Raw genomic sequence first — 15,163 nt, forward strand, 5'->3', positions numbered from 1 at the left:
CGGCGGGGTAGTGCTGTTAGCGTCTTTTGGGGTATTGCTAGTCTCAGCTGTCAGCAGCAAAGCAGCAGGCAGTCCAATGCCAGTCTCCTCCAAACCACTGCCTTCTCCCTTTATGCTCTCTTTTTTACTCCCCTCAGAGCCCCCAGAATTCAGCTAACTCCAGCTGGCAAAGACCATGCCCCTCATGAGACAATTATCATCTGCAGACAATGAAAAATCCTATACTTGGGATAAAAACAAAAACATGTTTACATAACTGAGTCTACAAAAAACCCAAAACTTCCACTACACAGTTCACATTCAGAAGGATTTCTGCCTTCTAAGGATGCCTTGAGTTTCTCTAATCATTTAATCCATTTTCTCCCGAGAATGCTTCTGCAGCAAGTGGCGGAGGAGCTGAGGTACAAAGGATGACACCTTTACAATATCCTAACTACTCTCTGAAAACTAAGCTAACAAGGCAGAACATGCTGTGGCTTCTTAGCCGCTAATCCAGCTCTCCGTGCAGGTCCTATAGGGATGCTGATGGCGGCGGGTGAATTTTATTTCTGTGTGGCTATTTGAGTGTGTACTGAACAAAGACAGGATGGGGTTGAGGGTAAAAAGGAACAGGGGGCTGCTTCTGGATCTGTCTAGACCACATGGTAGTAAATAACACTTGGATCCTTCGTGAACAATAAGTGGTACAAGACAGATACTCTCTTATATGAATAAAATGAGAAATGCTTAATCATCACCAATAGTAAACTTTTTTTTGCATGTTCATTAATGCAACATGTTAGATTTTTTTTCACTTTCACTTTCTTTTTTTTCTTTTTTTTCTTTTTTTATTTTATTTTATTAATTTATTCTTGTTACATCTCAATGGTTATCCCATCCCTTGTATCCTCCCATTCTTCCCTCCCTCCCATTTTCCCCTTATTCCCCTCCCCTATGGCTGTTCCTGAGGGGGATTACCTCCCCCTGTTTATGCTCATAGGGTATCAAGTCTCTTCTTGGCAACCTGCTGTCCTTTCTCTGAGTGCCACCAGGTCTCCCCCACCAATAGTAAACTTTTAAAGAACTACAGAAATGCAGACATCGCATTCCGCCTAAGCACCCAGTCTCTGTGCAAACGATTAGGAACCTTTTGCACAAGGGGTCAATCACACTAATGTAGGCCTAGTAGTGAGACAGCACCATTGCTAACGGATGCATCAAGAATGCATTCCACTGCATAGATGTAGCCCGGTGACCTCGTCTTAATTTCTGATGAGCTTTGTTGGGGTGAGTCTGTGTAACTGCCCTATTGGTGGGTGAAGCACCTTTGGCTTTTGCCTGGATTTACGAACATGTCTCGCAGGGAGGGTACTGCTCGTTTCTCATATTCGAGCAGCACTCAGTACAGCATGACACCTCTAACATTTTTTTAAATGTAATAGGCTAAGAAAGAAAATTTACTGTGTGTTTTCATTCCCTTAATAGCGTAGCAGTGCTTGGGTATTTATTTATTTATGGTGCGAGCTTAGCCTCAGGGCTTTATGCTTGCTGGGTAAGCATTTGATCAGTGAGCTACATACCCAGCCCTGTGTTTTTTTCTTTGAAAATTGCCCATTTCCGTCTGTTTCCTTCCTCACCCCACCACCATTTAGAGCATCTGTAAGAATTTCTTCCAACTGTAAGAATGGATGTCATTTAGATTGGCGGGAAACATGGTAACAGGTCCTTTCTTGTCAGACAGCTCCCACCTGTTGCTGGCTTTTCGTCTTGTCTGAGCCACAGATTGTCCTGTTTCCCCCTAACTGCCTAAACTGGTTGAAGTTGATTCTGACTAATTTTTCGTGGGTGGGACTAAAGCATAAAATGTAATGTAAAAGACATTTACACTTAAAAGGCCTGAGATAATACATATGATGCTCTTCTGTGCATAGGCTTTTCCTACATTTGTTGTGGAGTGTTCTGAGCACTTGCCAAGTGTCAGCCATGTCCTCTGCTTGTAATTGTTCTAGAACCCTCTTCTCTCCTCTCTCCAACCCCCAGGCCCCAAGCCCTCAGTTGCCTGTGTGTTGGTTGTGGGTTTTTTTCCCTCTCCCCACTCACATGTCCTGAAAGCTTCTGCCATGAGTCATCACAGCAAGTCCTCATTTAGTGAATCGTCATTCGGCGTTACTTCTTAATGGTCTCTTAACTGAAACGTGCGCTTTTTTACACTCCCCTTGCCTGAAGACCCCTTACTTCCTTTCCACTCCCTTCTACTGACCTGACAAATAGCACAAAGGGGGGGGGAGGGGGATACACATTTTCCTACTGATAGTAACCTCGTGATGCATTGATTTCCATAAAATTATGTATCCAAGTGCAATCCACAGAACTAACTAAGCTGTAAGGATCATTCCTTATTTCACTTCCAAAAGCAAGCTTTCCTTGTTAGAGGAGCCCTGTTCCTGTTTCTCAGGGTTTCTAGAGCTAGTGTGTCATGCCAGAGCAAGAGCTACAGCAAGTGGATCCTTTTATACTTTTTTTAAACATAATTTTTATTGCAGAGGATGAAAAATGGGGCAGGTCTGGCTCAGCACCCTGGGTTTATCCATCCTGACAGTGGTCCAAGGTGGCCACTGCTGGCCTGTCTAGACCACAGCCCCTTGGTTAGAATTGTATATTAGCCATGCTGATCACTCCTTGCTCTGATATTTGATCAGGGTGATGCTGTGTCATAACCAGTGGTGAGAGTTTCAATTATTAGGTGAAAAATGTTCAAATAGTTCTTTGGGCTACTTTTCAAAATGGCTATTTTAGGAAGCCTCCTTACTGCACACTAGGGCAAAATGAGGGTGTGCGGAGTTCCTGCTTTAAGAGGCCCTGTGTTCTCTGGACTGCCTGTGTCTGTGGTGCCCGAGGCGAGGGCGAGGAACTGTGGATTTAACTAATACCCCCCCACACACACACACACAATAACACAACGGGTCCTTCATGCTAAGAGAGCAGCAGCCACAGCAGCATCCGCAGCAGCGGTTTATTCTTCTCCTCTGTCCCCCGAGTTCCAAAGAGCCTTCTTATAGGCAGCAAAACAGGAATCTTCCTCCCAGGTGAAATCCCTCAAGAGGTGATTGCACACAGGAGGACAAGTCTCGAGGAAGGGAGGGGCGCATTCTCAGAGCAGTAAACATGACTAGCTAACCAAGATAAACACAGACACGGAAGCTGCTAGAAACAGGACATGAAACAGCAAGACAGGCAGGCAGCCCAGTCGGGCCTGGTTCCTACAGGTGTCCAGTATCAGAACAGCACTGTGCCTCCTGCCCTCCCCCCTTTGCCCCCTGACATTACTGCTGGGACAAGCATAGAGAATAAATGGGCTTTGGTATGTTTTAGTGTAAAGACTGTTCCCCGCAAGCCCCACCTTCTGGCCTTACCTTTTAATATGTTTATTTGGGACTGTGTAGTTCTTGCTTTCTTTTCCTCAGGCTTACATGGTGATAACTTCCACTGGTAAATTTCAGGTTCTCTTAGGATGTGAGGCTTGATGGATGTAGGAGGATTTCTGTCAAGTCTGACCTTGATTTGGTCAGAGGGTTCTTTCTGAGTTTTTTCTGAGTTTAGTGGTGTTTGATGTTGTTGCTGCTGCTGCTGTTTTTCTTGCTGTCCTGAATCAAAGGTTTGGGCAGACTAAGGTGTCAGAAGAGACTGCTAGAGGAGGAAACAAGAGAAGTAGACAGGAGACCCCTAGCCCTGATCTGCCGAGTCCAGTAAGCCCTCATGGCCTTGAACAAGGAACTTGCCTCCTCTGAGCTCCACCTTCCTTGTTATCCAGGAGGTATATCACAATCAGCCTTAGTTACAGTGTTCCGTGTGTCCTGCAAAGCATCCTGGGTGAGATTATTTTGTAGAGCATGAGGCGCCATCTTGACCCATTGTTCGGTGTTAGGGTTATAGGTGGATAATTTTGTCCGGTGTCATTCAGCTGGCCTTCGCGTTTGCATCTGACAGGAACACAGATCCCTTCTCTGCAGTGCAATCCCATCAGCCATCTTGGGCAAATCATTTAACATTCCTCATCTGTGAAGGAAGGTCCCTTGAGAAGCTTCCCCATCCATCTTCATGGATGTTGGAAGGATGGAATTTGCAGTTTCACCCCTCAGATGCTCTAGGGCTATGTACACATGTGTTTGGCTGCTGCTATTAAGGTTGTCTATAGGGGTCTCTGTAAATATTTTCCTCTCTTATTATTCATGTTGCTCATAACCACTGTTTTATCCAACATGAAAGCTTTTCTCTTAGAAGAGTAAAATTGGCAATTATCTCAGTGATCTGGTTTGTTTCTGCCTGTTGCATCTTGGTATTGAACGGTTCAATATAATTTGAGGTTCGTGTGATTTGGGAAATCATATACATATTTTAGGGATTTCTAATTTTTGAGTTTGTACTGTTAAACATGCTTTCTAGGGCCTGGGAGCTCCATCTGCTATGGCAAGTTGCTATGTAAAAGATTGATACTTGTATGTTTTATTCTTCTCACTCATGGCTTTGTGTTAAGTCCAGCTGCCACTCAGAGTACCTCGGATGCCCAAGAGAAGCACAGGTCCTGCCAAATGTCTGATTTAAAGTGATTCCTTGAGTTCACCAGCTACCCAGTAGTTACAAATCTCCTCAGGCATTCCTGTCCTCTGAGGGTTTGGTGTTGTACATCTTCCAATTTTCTGATGGCTGTGTCGTTATCTTCCTCTTCTGCATTGCAGGGTTTGCTAGAGTCCATGGTGGACGCGGCCGAGAACCTCTGCCCCAGTGTGATGAGAAAAGCCCACATCCGACAGGACCTGATCCACGCCAGCACTGAAAAGATTTCCATCCCACGCACCTTCGTTAAGAATGTCCTGTTGGAACAGTCTGGAATTGACATTCTTAACAAAATTAGGTATATCTGTCATGTTACTAGGCTGGGGAACTGTGGTACCGAGGCACAGAGCAGGCTGCCGGGCAGAATAGTGCTGCTGGCTTTATCATCAAGGAGTGTGTTGAGACATGACTAGCAGACTGAGGAGAATGTATATAAACGTGGCTATGCATTAATGCACAGAGAATACACACAGGTAAGAGTTCTGGCCACGTTATATACGTTGCCTAAGAGCATAGAGCCTGCCGCTCTCTGAGGGTTTTATATATAAGGAGGAGGGCATGACTGTATTCCCTAGTTTGTGATTTCTGCGTTTATCTTCTACTTTCTAAGTCACCGGCTTAAAGTGTGAGGATGGTTCCCTCTCTTTCCCCCTCCCTCCCCCTCCCTGCCAGTTGTTGTTGTTGTCATTGTTAGTGTTGTTTTGGGTTTTTGGTTTGCTTGTTTTGATGAGGGGTCCTCAATCCACTGTGCAGACAGTACTGAAACTCTGTAGCCCAGACTAACTTGAAACTTGTAGCAATCCTCCTGCCTCAGTCAGATCTCTAGGATGAGTTCCCTTTTTACTACCACATTTTAATCCCAGGCTTTGAAGTCGTTAGGTCTTTTTGGAAAGGCGTGAGGAGTGTGCCAGGATCTCAGTATTTAGAAGATGTACTTATAAACTTCTTTGGATTTTCAGAGTCCCTGGCATTGGCAGTGTTGCTTTAAACTTAGGTCAGCTCAGTGTGCTTCTTACTTGGAGAATGCGATGTCTGAAAGCCCAGGTTCAGAACATTCTGAATATTTATTTTTTAAAAATACGTAGATGAGCAACAAAATGATAGATGACGTCAGAGACATCAAACAAAGTCTTCACTTTGATACTACACCTTGGAGTCCATAAAGCACCCCTTCCCATCTTCAGAGAGAAGGACAGAGAAAGAGTGTGAAGTACTAGAAATCTCAGTTGTGGCTAGTGAGGATTAGGAAATACTTGTTGCTATTGGATTCCAGAGCCCAGGTAGGGACTCTGTTCCATGTTTCTAGTATGAGACCAGAATGACTCTCTCCTGATGTGTGCAACTAATTGTCCTCAGCATCATCACCATCACCATCATCATCACCATCATGACTTTTAGGCAGGGACTGTCTCTAGTTGAGGCCAGCCTCAGACTCATGACAACCTTCCTGCCTCAGCCTTCTGAGTCCTGGGATTCTGATTGTGAGCCATCACACCCAACTGAAGGTTTTAGATAAATATCAGCCAAGGCAGGTATTAGTGAGACCTTGCTTCATGAAAGAAGAACGGAAGAGTCCTCCTGGGTAGATCTACACCAGAGTTAACCCCGCTTCCTTCTGCACCAACAGCAGTGACCTTCCTGAGTAGGGAAGTCTTAACTGCAAACTCTCACACTTTATAGAGATTTTCCTGTCGCGCAAACACACATTCAACCTCAGCGTTAGGATTAAGTCATTTTGTTATGACAGCTCATTTGTCTGTTCTGAAAACATTGCTATTACTGACGTCAAATGCAGCCTACGCTCAGAAGGGAATTCTAGAGTGGAGGTATGTGGCTGGCTTCCTGTCACTTTCCTGGAAGTCTTGGACATGTGAACCCTTGTACCGTATAGTCAGGTGATTCAGTCCCAAAGCTCATGGATGGTGGAGCCTCAGAAATGTTAACTAAAATGAGAGCCATCTGGAAGGAACCCTAGTGACAGAGCCTGTTACATAAAACCTATAAGCCTCTTTCTATTGCTGGGGAATCATCTGGGGTCAGATTAAGGAGCATCCAAACTAAAAATTGAAATAGCCTCTGTCACAGTGTATTTTTAAAGCACATCAAAACAGGAATAGCATAACAGTTCTGTTGGTGAAAACATTTTACATGCTGTGTGGTGTGTTTGTGTGTCAGTGTGTGCATATTGAAGCGATAACGGAGCTTAAGAGCCAGACTAGACTCTGAATTTTCTGCAGCCTGAGTCAGCCCATGTCCTTGTCAGCGGGCGCAGTGTGCCACATGCCCATGCGGTTTCTATTGGGTTTCTCTTTATCCAAGTGTTTTCCATTTCTACCGATAAACCTCAAGCTGCAAATGCAGAGGCGAGTGGACGCTGACAGTGGACGTCTGTTACATGTGTGTTTATGGCCGTGTTTAAGACTTATGTTTGGGTTCTTTAGACCTATCCTCAGTCTTCCCATTTCATTTTCAGAGACAGGAATAGAGTTCCAGTCTGCCTGTCAGCATGGCCTCACAGGCGCATTCCCCCCAACGCCCCCTCCACCCTCCCCCACCAACCCCACAATACAAGTTACAGAGTTTCTCTGCCCTTTGGTACCCACAGTGAGGTGAAGCTGACAGTGGCCTCCTTCTTGTCTGACCGAATCGTGGATGAGATCCTGGAAGCTCTCTCCAACAGCCATCGGAAGCTGGTGAGTGCCAGGCTTAGCAGTCAGGCTTTCTCTTTTGGGCTCCAGGAAGGGGTGTGGTTTCTTTCCTCTGTCTTCTCTGCCTCGGCATGATGGATGGAAAGCCTGGCATTCCTCAGTCCTCTCCTGTGGCTCCTAGCCATCCTGGAATGCATTAGAATTGAATGACAGGATAGAAGACTCGAGCATTTTTAGGAATCTTGTCCAGTTTTAATGAAGATCAAAACGGTTTGGGTAGATGATATTAAGACTAATGTCCAAAATGAGCAATTTTAGTTATACATGCGCTGTTATTGCTTCAGTAAGATTATTTTAGAATGGATTTGAGGTCTTGAGATAGGTCTTATTTTAGCTCAGACTGAGCTCGAGTTCAAGGCAATGCTCCTGCCTTGGTCTCCTAAATTCTGTTATTACAGATGGGACCCACTGCCCTTTGTTCGGAATACATTATCTCTTATGTTTACGTTACAGAGAGACAGAGAGACATACAGACAGGCACTCATGTAGTCCACCCTGGCCTCAATTCTCTATATAGGAAAGAATAACCTTGAACTCCTAATTCTCCTGCCTCCCCCTCCTGAATATATGTGCTGCCATGCCCAGCTAAGACTACTCTTTACAACCTAGAAGAAAGTTTATCTGTAGCAGCAGTGCTCCAGATGTTGCCTGTGGACCCCAGCTGGCCCAGTAACACACATTACCAACCTGTGAACATTCATTAGTTGAGAAACCAGCAGAAATAACTGAGATGTTTCTAGAATAATTCAACAGGACCACAATATTTAATTAAGCACATATTATCTTCTAAATTCTTCTATGTTGTTTTATCAACATGGAGCACTGTGCCAGATTGGCTGTGTATAGAAAACATTTCTGGCCCATCGAGCTAAAGAAGCTGTATTCCCATCTCCTGGTGGCCAGGAGTAACCTCGCTGTTTAGAGTCCCCAGTGGAGTGCACTTTTTAAAAATTCATTTATTTGTTTAGAGACGTGGTCCACTATGTAGCCCTGCCCATCCTGGAACCATGCTATTTTAGGAAATGGATTGTCTCTTGCTCTTGATGTCTCGTGGGTCCAGGATGCTGGCAGTACCATGATGTTTTGTCATGCCTCTGCCTGGGAGGCCTTCGTGGGAAGTTTGAGACTTTCACTTTTTTTGCCTTTTATTAGCAATTTACTTAGAGTATTGTTTTCCATTTTAATATGCTTGGAAATATTTTGCATTAGAATACTTTATTATTTACTTCCTCATTCAACAAAGTAGTTGACAAAGGCAGCTTAACTATGGAAGTCTGTATTTGCTTCATGGTTGGAGGGGACAGTCCATGCTGGCTGCTATGGCTGGCATGGCAGCAGGAGCTGAGGCAGCAGGTCACATAGCAACCATCAAGAGAAAGCAGGGAGAGGTGAATGCCACAGCTCACTGCCCTTTCTCCCCTCTCAGCCTGTGGGAGGGAGACACCCACCTGCAGGGCAGGTCTTCCCAGGTGTGGTTCCTGGGTGGCTCTGCTAATGAACAGCACCGTAGTGTTGTGGTGCCTCAAGTTTCATTTTAACATCAGTTCTGCTGGTCTGGCTTATAAGCAGAGGAACTGAGTATTATATGAAAATAATGCTACTTTAGGAATGAAGCTGGTTTCAATTAGTTTCTTCCCACTGGAGTTCAGGGATGGCTCTGGGTCTCTCGTGGGCTTCATCAGCTGCTTCTCATCCCTTCAGAAATAGTTTCAGGCATCTACATCAACCCAGTACCTCTTCCCGCCCCAAACTATTTGCTTTTGTACATTTACTTTAAACATAAAAATGGGAATAATGGCTCATCAAATATAGTATTCCATACATTAGAACAATGGAAGATAGCTTAATAAGTCTTATTCCCTTTTAGTATTAAAAAAGTAGTGAAAGTTGGAATCATTTTTACCATCTTTAGATGGTTGTTAATCAACTAGGTAGAGAATAAAATTCCTATTAAATAGGACTAATAAAAAAGAAAACTACTTATTTTATTCTCAATGAAGTAGTATTTATTTATTAATTTAAAAAATGTTTTTCAAAAGTTTTTTTTTTAATTGGGTATGTTTGGATGTTTCAGTGTACTTGTGTGCATATGGTGGGAGGTCAGAGAGCAACTTGGAGCCTGGTCTCTTTCCACCATGTGGACCCAGGCTGTCTTGGCAGCAGGTGCTTTTACCTGCTAAAGCTATTTTGCCAGCCCTGACCTCTGCACTTACGAGGTTTATTAGATCTTACTTGGTCTCCCAAAAGTCATAAAAGAGGAAAGCTACTCCAGTGTGCATAGATTTCAGTATTGTCACTGAAGCTGGGCCTGGTGGTACACACCTGGGGCCCCAGCACTCAGGAGACGAGGCTGAGGCAGGGGGTTCTAGGATTAGAAAACATGACCTTATTTCAGAAACTCCAAATTAATTAATTAATTGCCTAATTAAATAACAAATTTTCCTTGAGTACTCACAAAGTAGCGCTCCGAGAGGACATCTTCAGGAATTCACTAACCTATACTCTTAATTTCTTTTGGTGCTAGGCTGACCATTTCAGCAGGCGAAGCAAGAGCCTTCCCCAGCGAGAGGTTCCAGATGTGGAGGTCGTGGAGGAGAAGCCAGTGAAAAGGGCGGTACTGACGGTGGAGGAGCTCACAGAGGTCGAGCGGCTGGAAGACCTAGACACCTGTATGGTAAGCCACGTCCCCTCGGGTGCCCTGCCTACCCGCACTGCGCTGTGCCCCTGGTTGGTTTTTAAAGCCTCCTCGTTTGAAATCAGACACGCATCAGAACTTAGGGAGAGCTGTTGGGGACCACATACGTGAAGCAGCTTCCAGTTTCTGTAAACATGTGTGCGTAGCGAAGGGGAGGCGTGCACCTCCCGGACAGAACCCCTCGGGATGACTCAGTGGGAGGTGACCTTTCTCAGCGTCTGATGCCCTTAGAGTCCAGTTTCATGTTAACTTCAGTTTCAGTGATCACGTTCCTGTAAAGACTGAATATATGCCGTTGCACTAGGGAAGGGTTAGTGCCCTAAATTAGGATTAGACAGTCTATTAATTTGGATGGACGGGCTACTTCTCAGATGGCAGGAAAATAATCTGGTACTCGGTCAACAACTATTAAATTTAGGTTCTGGCTGAAAGAAGAGTGTCTGAAATTTTTTAAAACAACTGAGTTCATATTTGGTGGTGCTGGGGTGTTTGTTTTGTTTTGAGTCAAAGCCTTTCTCTATAGACCCAGGTTTACCAAGCCAGCCTTGAAGTCAGGGCAGTCGCCATGCCTTATGCTTGGGATTACAGATGTGAGGCGCGGGAAAGTTAGAGCAAGGAGTGCTCTTTTGTTTTGTTGTTGCTAGTGGACTTTTGCTTTGTAGTGGTTTTGAGACAGGGTGTGAATAACCCAGGTCCACCAAGAACTCTCCCGTATGCCGAGGGGCCCTTTGAGTTCTGAGTCTCTGTGAGTTTGAGGCCAGCCTGGTCTAAAAATCAAGTCCAGAACAGACAAGACAGAGAAACCCTGTCTGGAAAAGCCAAGGGGAAAAGGGGGAAGGGAGAGAGAGGGGAAAGATAGATAGCTTAGTAATTAAGATTGCTTGCTGCTCCTTTAAAGGAGTGAAGGCCTCTTTCATCAACACCCAGTTCACAAGCACATAAACTGTAGCCCCCTTGGTTATTTACAAGTATGCTCATGCACACTTACACATATACACACATATATACACAAGTAGATAATAAATTAAATCTGTAAAAAAAATATATATTTTTTTTCTGTCTACACCATCTGCTCCTTTCACACAGCAGGGTGTCTTAGGAAATCTGGGTGACAAAACTGTATCTTTCTTCCTGGGCCTCTTTATGGGTGTTCAGGGTTTGAAGGGTGCAGTTCTTATGCCACTGGTTAATTACCCCTAATTTGTCACCACTTCTAATATAATACCTTTAAAAACTGCCAGGAGGTTGGGGTGGAGGTGAGAAGCCAGTGTCTGTGGCTCCGGCTCAGCCTCCCAGCCCACTAATTGTCTGCCGTTCGCTCAGTTATTTTAATGAGTGTCAGACCAGTTCAAAATCAAAAAAGACATTCCTGCTGAAGAGCCATTCATCTCTACTGCTATTTGCTTGGAGGAGAATTGGAGCAGGCTTGAATTAACTAGAACACCACTCCGCAAATCCTGTCTCCAGCGATAAAGCAGCAATTATTTCCCTCAATACTTTTCAGCCGCATAATTCAGTATGTAATTTTAAGCTTTTGAATATAGTCTAAAATTTAGTGAAAGTGTACTTGACCTGGTCAAGATGCAATTTTTAAAAAACTAATTTAAAGAAATTGCCTCATTTTTTTTGATACTAGCAGTTTATGTGTGGAAGATCAGACTAGGTCTCCTGTAGCCCAGGCTGGACCTTCAACTTTTGTGAACCAGACAATGACCTTGAACTTCTGATCCTCCTTCCTCCATGACTTCAGTGCTGTATTCCAGGATAAGTCACCGTGTCAGCTTTTCGGCAGTGCCTTTTCTCTTTGTGTGTACTTGTGTGCATGTGAAGACACACATCTGGGTAGGTGTTTGTGCATATGGAGGTCAGAGGTCAAGCTCAATTGTCATTCATCCGGAACTATCTACCATGTATTTTGAAACAATGTCTCACTCTGGGACTTGGTGTGTGCTGGTTCCTTTCTCTGCCTCTGCTGAGATTGCAGCTATGCGCCACTATGCTCAGCTTTTTACGTGGGCTCTTGGACTCAGGGCTTTGTGCTCTTATGATGCCTGACCACTTATCTCTTCAGCCCCAGCAGTTGTTTGTTAGATGGTTTCTTCACAAGGTGGATAACCTCAGGTTGTGGTCAGTGTGTCTTGTTTTCAGTTAGCCGCACTATTGTTAACTATGCATGCAAGATGCTAAATGCACGATGGCTAAATTTCTCTTTTGTTCTGTGATCGCCTTTTCACAGGGAGAACACTGTAAAGTGGAGCTGTGATAGAGGTTCCCAGCAGTGTACCCTGGGACACAGTTGCGCCCTTGCTGGAACCTACTTTTAGTATTATCAGTTTAAAAGCTCAGAGCAGAGTAAATGCATTTAGCTGTAGCAGCTAGAGCCGTAAGAAGCATATCTTGTGGTATTCAGCCATAATTCTGACCTCATTTTTTTCTTTATCTTAATTTACTCATTTTTTTTAAACCTGTCTTATACTTGCCTAAGCTCATTTCTGGATTGAAGTGGTTCTTCATTAATAAACCTGCAAGCTAGATACAACTGGACAGTGTGTTGTGAGAGAGGAGGCTATAAAAACAGAGAAGACGGCTAGGGGAGGGAGGGATGCTGCCAAGGAAGGCTTCCTGAAGGAAGGTCCTAAACACTGCCCCAGGTACACAGCTACTGATGCTAAGTGGCATTTGGAGAAGCAGTTGGTGGAGGAGGGAATGAGGAAGTCAGCCCAGGTGAGAGCCTCAGGAGCTTGACATAAGGGGACACTTTGAAGGCTGTTCATTACAGTTGACAAGAATAAAGGGGAACAGGATTGCTGAGGCTGGGAGGGAAAGCAGAAGCCGTGTTTTCATTATACATAGCCTTGCAGTGCAAGGGAGGTGGGCTGGAAGAGACAGGATCAGGCAGAATCAGATATTAGTGGTGTCCATCAAGATGCTTATGAGGCCCTGGCAAGGTGCTGGCTTGTGGGAGATCCGTGACAGGGCTCTGGGCTCAGTGGTCACCACACCCATATAATATATCCATGCTTCAGATATGTGCCTTAGACCAGCTTTGCCCTCTCTGTATCTTGAGACAGGATCTAGTCAGGCCACCATCCTCTTTGGTGGCTGTAGTAAAGCATTTGACCCTGTGCTTTGTAGCCTTTCTCCTCCATAACTAAAGGAGCTGATGTTCCATGAGCAGTTACTTGATATTGAAGTCCTAAGTGTGGGAGGCTCCATAAAGCACTCTTCTGGGAACAAGAGAAATGGCACCCATGTGCACTAAGTCGCCCATGCTTTGCCATAAGACAATACCCTTGGGAACATGTGGGAGGTATGGTTAATAGGAAATATACCCAACTTTTCACTATGGCTTGGCTATAAATCTTGAATTCATTTTAAATAAGCTCAAAGCCAATGAAAAATGGCTGACAGTATCCCTGTACTCTCAACATTCTATCATTGGGGAAACAGATCCTCCAAAAATATTTCATAAACCAGCATAGTGGTGCATACCTGTAATCCCAGGACTTAGAGGGTGGAGGCAGGAGGCTCAGATGTTCAGGGTCACCTTTGGCTACACAGAACGTTACAAGGCCAGCCCGAGGTTCATGAGATCTTTTCTCAACTGTTTCCGCTGAAAAAAGAAGAAAGGAATCCTCTAAAACTATGAAAACAGCAGGGTGTCACCTGCACACCAGCAATCACTGCATTCAGTAGACTGACACAAGAAGACTGATTTGAGTTTGAATTTAATATTTTTCTTTTAAGGCTAGCCTAGGCTATATGGTGTATTCTAGTCATGCCTGCAATGAGAGACCCTGTCTCAAACCAAAACTAAAGATGAGTAGACCAAGTAGTGAATCTGTAATTTTCAGAGTCTCTGTAGACTCTTATCAGAGGGGACATGAAGCAATGAACATGACAGGATCTCAGGAGATGGTTCAGCAAGCACAGAGATGAGTTCGAGTCCCGGTACCCATGTAAAAGTCCAAGTGCAGTTGAAATGCATTTATAATATCATCGCTAAGGAGGCAGCAACAGGCTGATCCCTGGGGCTTGCTGGCCAACCAGGATCAGTAAGCTCAAGATTCAGTGGCAGACTCTGTCTTCAAATAAATAAAAAATTAAATAAAGTAGAGAGCAATTAAGGGAGACATCCAGTATCTACCTCTGACCTCCAAGCACATGCATGCATGTATATGCACAAGCACTGCCCCCCCCACTCACACAGATATATACCAGACATACAAACAGACAAAACATGGCAAATATTCTGGTTTCTAGAATAGACAAGATCTCCCAAGTTTAGGCAGCAAGACATCTTTACTCAAAAGACTGTTTGAGGAAAAAGACTTAGGGTGAAGAAAATTGAGGATTTGATCTCAGAAAAGCTTAGGACCTCTGAGCCTTGTGGTGAGACTTGCTGGTGACCAGTTGGTACCCACATCATCCACTCACCGAGTCTGCAGTCCCTCTGCTTGGCACCACTGCAGTTTGTTTGACTGTTTGTGTGTGTGTGTGTGTGTGTGTGTGTGTGTGTGTGTGTGTGTGTGTGTACACACACAACTTGGGGGCTTGGGGGAGTCCTACCACACTGGCTCTGGGGATGGAGCTCGGGTCCTCAAGATTGGTGGCAAAAGCCTTTATACACCTGCTGAGCCATTTCACCACCCAAGTAATTATTATTATTATTATTTTTTAGACAATAAGTTATCGTGGGCTTTAATACGTTCTCCATTGGTACTGTTGTCAGCTATTATGTGTCATCAAACTGTGGAGGCTATTCTGGAGACAAGTGTGGAAGTCTCCCCCTAACCTCCTTATTAATGGCTTCCATGGTAAATGAATTTTTCTAAATTAATTCATTTTAAAATATGTTCCACGGGTGTGGTACTCAGTAGGGTTTGCTATAAAAACTTCTGTGAAGCTTGAGCAGCACAGACTTACTCTACAGCCAAGGTCTTAGGATTTTTTTATTTTATTTTATTTTATTCCCTCTTTCACTGTACTATAATAGGAGCAGAGAGGATCTATTGCTATTAGCACATATCATGCCCCTGTGTCTATCTATATTGCCACTATTAAAATATACTTGCTCGAGGCAGTGTAGTACATGCCTGTAATTCCAGCACTCTAGACATGGAGACAGGTGGATCCAGAAGTTCAAGGCCAGCCTCAGCTATGTAGG

The 15,163-nt window shown here is 44.3% G+C and overlaps 1 protein-coding gene across 7 annotated transcripts in view; it reads left to right on the top strand.

Moving 5' to 3' along the window:
- Positions 1–15,163, top strand: part of CARMIL1 (capping protein regulator and myosin 1 linker 1) — a 260,068-nt gene that overhangs the window by 209,018 nt on the left and 35,887 nt on the right. For all 7 annotated transcript variants that reach the window (XM_084794019.1, XM_084794020.1, XM_084794022.1 and 4 more), the window contains exons 27-29: positions 4,716–4,891; positions 7,199–7,286; positions 9,826–9,975. In XM_084794019.1, coding sequence (XP_084650145.1) covers positions 4,716–4,891; positions 7,199–7,286; positions 9,826–9,975 — 414 coding nt within the window. The remainder of the gene's footprint in view (positions 1–4,715; positions 4,892–7,198; positions 7,287–9,825; positions 9,976–15,163) is intronic.

Source organism: Acomys minous (assembly GCF_964271855.1).
Source record: "Acomys minous genome assembly, chromosome: 9".
NCBI classification, from domain to species: domain Eukaryota; kingdom Metazoa; phylum Chordata; class Mammalia; order Rodentia; family Muridae; genus Acomys; species Acomys minous.